A 7047-nucleotide genomic window follows, 5' to 3' on the forward strand; every position below is an offset into this window, starting at 1 on the left:
CTTTTATTTTCTTTTGTTTAATCTTCTCTTATTACCATTAGATGTCTTGATGAGGTTCCACTTGCGTTGGAAAGCTAACGTGGGGTTTCGATTTGATATATAATTTGCTATAGTGGCCGTACAGTTAGGCGACGCGAACGCGTGCTCCACGCGGACGCGTCGCATCTACGAAAATCAGTGTGGCAGAATTCGTTTCCAGAGAATCCTGGGCTAATTCCGGCCAAGTTTCAAGCCCAGAAAATACATATTAAAGGCTGCAAAGTGGAGGAATGAAGAGAGACGACTCATAACACACTTTTCATAATTTTAGATGTAGTTTTTAGAGAGAGAGGCTCTCTCCTCTCTCTTAGGATTTAGGATTATGATTTTTAGAATTTAGAAGTATTTCTTCTTCATTTCAGGTTCAATATTCTTATTTATTTATTTTCTTTTTTTTTTTGTTTAACGATCATTCATGTTATGATTTTCTTTATATGATATAAATTGAGGTAATTTAGACTCATGATTGCTTTTCCCTATTTATAATTTAGATTATTTACTATTGGCTTTGGTTGATTAATTGGTAACTCTTGAGTTATCAAACTCATCGTGATTGATGATTATCATTCTTGCTGATTAATTTAGATTCCTATAACTCTAGTCTTTCCTTAAGGAGTTGACTAGGACTTTAGGTGTTAAATTAATTTGTCCACTTAACTGACCTTCATAGTTAGAGGTTGACTTAGGGGTAGCAAAAATATAATTCTCATCACCATTGATAAGGATAACTAGGATACACTACAAGAAAAATACCCATTCAGCCACACTTTTTTTAAGCTACATTTGAAAAGCGTAGCCTATTCATAGAATAGGCTACGCTTTTCTCTGTGTTGCCTTTTTATATGAGAAAAGGATACACAATTGTGGCATCATTTAAAAAGTGTAGCCTTAAGTATTTTAGAAATCACTTATAAAGCGTAGCCTTATCTAAATATCTATGACTACACTTTTCTTATCTAAGGAAACGCTTTTAAAGAGTAGCTTATTTATTCTGTTTCAGGTGCGCTTTTAAAATGTCTCCTAATATGATCCTCAATAAACACTTACTAAAATCCCCCTCACTCACGCAGCAGTGCAGCACACACTCTCATCCTCACTCAACATACACAAACACGAAAGAGAGAAGAAATCAGAGGGAGAAGGAAAGGAAAGAAAGAGAGGACGACGCCATCTATGGCTCCGCCGCCGTCGCCGTTGTCGTCGAGCGCCAGTGAGAGAGAGAGCTCGAGGATGAGAGGAAACGCGATGGAGGAGAGAAAAAGGAGGTGCTCCATCGCCGCTGAAACTCCACCACCACTGCTAGGGCTTGTTTCAGTCGCCGTTCTACCACCGTCGGGCTTCTGTGCCCCCGCCGAGGAGCTCGAAGGGAGGAAGGATGGATGTATCGCCGCCTTTGTGCTCTGTCGCGGCGCTGCCGTCAACTGGAGCTCGCCGCTGAGCTGCTGCACCACCTCCAAGCCGTTGCGTCGCCGCTCATCTCTTCACTGTCACTGCTCAACACCATCGTCGTATCCTCTGTCACCAGGTGAGCATTCTCTGTTCTGCATCCTCTCTTTCTTGCTCATTCTCTAACTCGCTCTCACTTTGTAGTTCAAATGTGTGTATGATTTTGATAGTGATGATGAACTGCAATGGCTAATTGAGATACAGAAGGTATGTATCAATTTTCAATTGGTTCTGTGAATTTTTGGGGGGTTTTGGGTTCTAATTTTAGGTTTTCTAATTTTGGGGGTTTCACCTTTTGATTCTCAATTTGTTATGATTCCTTTCTGTGTTTGGCATAAACAGAAGCAATAGGTGTTGGAAATTTCATACGTGCATGCTAAACTAGGGAAATCATTCTGTAGGAAAGTGTCGATTTCTCTGCTTCTTTTCTTCCTTCTTAATACCTTTCATTGATTGTAATTATGTAGATTTTGATTTTCAATTTTGCAGTTTATCTCCTTTTGTTTTTCAGCAAATCGTTGATCAAACAATCAAGGAATCGGATCAATGTGATAAGGAGAAAGAGAAATTCAGCAAAGAAGTTTCTTAAGCAAGACACCATTGATCTGCTTGCGAATCATTTATAGGTTGCTTACAATAGAGTAATTGATTTATTTTTTCTGCTTTTGTTTCATGAAATTTAGAAAACCTGTATGCATAAACTAGCGATTTTATTTTTTAATTGTAATTACTTTCGCATACAATTAGTAAACTACGTGTTTGATATATGAATTACTATAGTTGTTATTATACTGAGCTAGGACCAAATACAAAGTCTGAGTCTATTTTAACATTTTTAATCAATTTTCAGTATTGAAATTGTTCAAGTGGATTTGGCATGTTATCACACAAGGCTGTGCACCTGATTCAAGGCATAAACGAGCAAAAGGCAAGGTTTCTGATTCACAATGCTTAATTGCTCAGATAATTGTTGTTGCTGGATTAATTTCTTTATTTTGAAATATGAACTGGTTTCTAGTCTTCCACATAGTCCAGCTAAGAAAGCCTATGTTACTGATTAAGAACTAAGAACACTATTCCATTTAATTGTAGCGAAAGAGAGAAAATCCTAATGAACCAGGTTCACCAATTTTTACTATGTACTTATGTACTATCCCTTATTTACTATCCCTTATTTACTCTGTGATGTCCCTCATTAGGTTCATAGTATCTTTTGTAGCAGCAATGCCCTCTGGATCCCTTGCCACAACAAGGAAGGTATCAACTTGGCCTCCTTTCTCTCAGAGAATAAAGCAAACAGGTGCTTTTCATTAATATGTACCAAGTTTGTACCAGATTTTGTGGGCTTAACCCAAAAACTATATATTTCAAGTCTTTATGTTCATGGAAAACTTGATATACAACTCTAAACTGAAATGCTAATGAAGTAGTATGTTTCATCATTAGAACATGCATATCTATTATCTCATTGTTTCCATCTTAAATAGTAGTTTGTTATTCTTTCTTAAACAAGTTTTAAGATCACTTTTCACATTGTATTATCCTTAAACCATGAGAACAGCAATCTCATTGTATTTGGTGTTCTGAATTATTTGACTGTTGTCAACTACATAACAAGCCCATGATTCGTTTTTTACCCCCCTCTTAACTGTGGCTTTGTGTAAAAATGAAAATATAATTATAGTTTGTACAAAATCTAAGTTTTATTCTATCTAAAGCTTTTTCTTTATGCTCCCTTTGCTGGATGCCGATCTGTTATAAATTATGGTTTTTTGTCCTGCGTTATTGTGCTAAGTTGAAGTCACGATTAGGATAGAAAAATGAATATTTTCTTGGATTAGTACCTGAGATGTGTTTATTTACAGATTATTGACTGAAGATCCTAACCAAAGACTTGGAGCTAGAGGTGCATCAGAGGTGATTTAATTTCTTATTAGCATACAGATGCTTGTTCCCCATTTTTATGATCATATTTCATTTTACTTGCACTTCAAACGTCACATTGATAGATGCTTAATTATCCAGGTGAAAGAACATGTTTTCTTTAAGGATATAAATTGGGACACACTTGCTAGATAGAAGGTATGTAATGCTTCTCAAGTCATAATTAAGTACTGTTAATTTCATCACTTCAATGCAATATGCGTTTCAATTAAAATTATAATTATTCCCTAATATAATGAATTATATTTCATCACTTCAATGCAATGGTTTATGGTTTGGATTTGTCAGTTTTATTTTTCTGTTTCGACAGTTAAGTCTTTATTTGTCAGAGAGGTCTATTCAAGAGTCAGGATTATTCTGTGAACATATTGCATTATTTTCTGAATTGAAGAATCTTAGTCTCATCTATCTAATTGCTCATTTTGATTTTGAGAGGTCTATTTCCAAAGTCAGCAGATTTTTATTTGTTATGAAGTAGTCTCTGACCTATTTTGGCACCTTATATATCTATAACAATTTAGGTGCAAAATGTAATATCATATTTGTTAGTCATTACTCATTATTATGTATTCTTGAAATGTTAGCTCCAACTCTTTTAAGTGTCTATAGCTTTTGAGAACCTTGTGTTTCTTTGGTGATAAATCGAGTTAAAATTAAGATTAAAAAAAGGTGATTTCTTTGGTGGTCTTTTTATAATTACGAATGTCATTATGAATATTTTTTTAACTACTTTTCTATATAATTATGCAGGATAACAATGAAGATTAAGCTGACAATTATTGTGGTTTATTGGCTAAGATAGAGTGCTATTTAGAATCTTTACATGTATGGTTGACTAATGATTTTTATTAGAATATACTTTTATTGGCTAAGTGATATTATGGTTTTGATATGGCTATGCTTACTTTAGTTTGAGATGTATAAATTTTTACAGTTAACTTCATTCTTGTACTTTTGGATCAATATTATAAATATATTTTGGTTAGAGATAATTTTTATTATATAAAGAAATTATTTAGTATAATTTTGTATTATTTTTATTTTGTAATATTCAACTCATTTAAATAAAAATGCAAAATTATTATATATGTAATCATATTAACTATTATGTTGTATTAATATATATATATATATATATATATATATATATATATATATATATATATATATAGAGAGAGAGAGAGAGAGAAAATAGTATACAAAAAAAAACGAGACCTAAGGCTACACTTATATACAGTAGTTATAGTATATAAAAAAAGAGGGACCTAAGGCTACGCTTATAAAAAGTAGCTATGATATACAATGTGGCTATGCTTTACAAGTGATGCAGTAGTGTAGAAAAGCGTAGCCTATTCTGAAAAAATAAAAGCTGAAAAGCGTAGCCTTTGGTCCTAGATAGCATCACTTGAAAAGCGTAGCCTATTCTCAAAGGCCAAAAGCGTAGCCCTTGGTGCAGAAAAGCGTAGCCTTTAAGAATAGGCAACGGCCGAATAGGAATCACTCCAAAAAGCGTAGCCGTAGCCCAAAAAGCGTAGCTGTAGCCTAAGGCATCATTTTTTTTTCACTTTTGGCTACACTTTTCAAGTGTACCTGAATGGGTGTTTTTCTTGTAGTGATAGGACTTCCAGTTTTCATACCTTGCCAAGAGATTTTCTAATTATTAATTTATTTTTCTTATTAATTAAATTATTTGCTCAAACCTTTTCAAAACCCCGAAATATACCTTTGCATAACCAATAATAAATCATACTTCCCTGCAATTCCTTGAGAAGATGACCCGAGGTTTAAATACTTCGGTTATCAATTCCAAAGGGGTTTGTTAATTGTGACAACCAAAACGTTTGTAAGAAAGGTTAATTGCTTGGTTTAGAAACTATACTTGCAACGAGAATTTATTATAACTTATAAACCATCAATCTTTAGTTCTTCAAAATGGCGCCGTTGCCAGGAAATTGTAAACGTGTGCCTTATTATTGGTTATTGTAAATATTATTCAAAAAAATTTTTTTTTCAGATTTCAAAATCAAATTTTAGATTTCAAATCTTTTTTCAAAAAAAAAATCATATCTTTTTCAAAATCTTATCTTATCTTTTTTTTTCAAAAATCATATCTTTTCAAAATATTTTCTTATCTTTTTTTTTCATATCTTTTTCAAAATATTCTCTTTTTGTTAGTTTTTGTTTCTAATTTTCTCCTACTACTATGAACTCTCACCCCTTTGGCTATGAGTCTGGTTACAACTATGTTGCAGGAAGAGGAATCTATAACAAGAATATGCATCAAGGTCAAAGCAATCAAAGATGGATGGAGCCAAGAGGATCTTATCAACCCTTTAGGCAACAACACCTTCCAAGATATCATGGATGAAGACCACTCTGCAATGCATACCAGGATGATAGATATGGTGGACCCCCTTGTAGTTACCAACAAGCCCCATCATATGCCGATGAACCACCTCCTCAACATAGCTTTGAACCACCACACTCACAAGCCCCTTTCCACCATTCACCTCCAGATGACCCTAATCCTTATCCACCACACCAACCACCATATGAACCATACCCAGAACCACCACCTCAATATTCACCATCTCCATATCCTTATCAAAAAGAACCACCTCCATATTACGGACCTATTTTCCAAAAAAATGAACCCTCCTATCCATCCCAAACCTCCATGGAGAGCACACTTGCCTCTATCACTAGTCTCACCTCTACTCTTCAAGCACTTATATCCTGCATGGACCAACCTTCTACCCCCAATATTTATCCCTCAAGCTCCAATGCACTTCCATCTCAACCACATAATGATCCACCCATCCCATTACCACCATCCATGGAAGAGCACCCACATCTATCAACCCAAGAGCGATATGATTCCAATGATACTATTGACATGGAACAAGAGAGAGAGGATCATCTTCATGAATCCATACTTCATAATGAGCTAGAGGAGGCACTAAAGATGAAGGTAGTAGAGACCTTTGCAGATGAAGGAGTAGTTAAAGGGAGTTATCATAGAAAAGAAGCCATCAAGGAGGAATACGATTTCATACTTAAACACTTGGATCAAGCGATAAATCGATTGCCTTTCCAACGTTCAGACATTCAAGGAAGCCCCATGGCATCATATGCAGGATCTAATGAAGAACGTAGCATGAAGGAGACACTAGAAACTGCAGTGGACAATAAGGAGCGTGACTTTGTACTTGAACAAGTGGAGGAAGCCGAAATTATTAAAGAAGAAGAAGCGGTTCAATACTTAGGAGATGCTGAACCTCCATGGGAAGGTCAAGTTATAGAGCCTCCTTCAAAGACGTTTGAAACTAATATTGAGGAAGGTGTACAACCTCCAAGGCATATCATGGTTGAAGACTTTGAAGGGGACAATCAAGAGATGGATTCAATCATTAATGAATTCTTATCTGCATTTGAATCCTCTCCCATTGGACTTGACATGGAGATTAAAGAAGAAGAAGCACCACCTCCCATGCCCTTGGTGAGCAATGAAGAAGAGATTGAACTGGAAGAAAGCTACCAAGAGGAAGAGGTTGATATTGAAGAAGCTTGCAAAGAGGTGGTAATTGTCAAAGAAGAACAGAAAGGAGTGGAGCTTGC

General features: G+C 35.2%; 1 protein-coding gene across 4 annotated transcripts; it reads left to right on the forward strand.

The window, feature by feature from the left end:
• The first annotated feature begins 1059 nt into the window (after window positions 1-1059).
• LOC112696574 (uncharacterized) lies at window positions 1060-4453 on the forward strand. Of its 4 annotated transcripts, XM_072196976.1 has the most exons (9): window positions 1060-1564; window positions 1656-1692; window positions 1828-1890; window positions 1975-2111; window positions 2336-2413; window positions 2685-2785; window positions 3351-3402; window positions 3511-3567; window positions 4180-4453. In XM_072196976.1, the coding sequence occupies exons 1-2, from the start codon at window positions 1213-1215 to the stop codon at window positions 1676-1678; spliced, it is 375 nt and encodes a 124-aa protein (XP_072053077.1). In that variant the 5' UTR covers window positions 1060-1212; the 3' UTR covers window positions 1679-1692; window positions 1828-1890; window positions 1975-2111; window positions 2336-2413; window positions 2685-2785; window positions 3351-3402; window positions 3511-3567; window positions 4180-4453. The 4 variants fall into 4 exon arrangements, with proteins under 4 accessions (XP_072053077.1, XP_072053076.1, XP_072053078.1 ...); XM_072196975.1 differs by having other exon boundaries at window positions 1828-2111; XM_072196977.1 differs by lacking the exon at window positions 1828-1890 and having other exon boundaries at window positions 1997-2111.
• The last annotated feature ends 2594 nt before the right edge of the window (window positions 4454-7047 follow it).

Source organism: Arachis hypogaea, chromosome 6 (genome assembly GCF_003086295.3).
Source record: "Arachis hypogaea cultivar Tifrunner chromosome 6, arahy.Tifrunner.gnm2.J5K5, whole genome shotgun sequence".
In the NCBI taxonomy this organism is placed as follows: domain Eukaryota; kingdom Viridiplantae; phylum Streptophyta; class Magnoliopsida; order Fabales; family Fabaceae; genus Arachis; species Arachis hypogaea.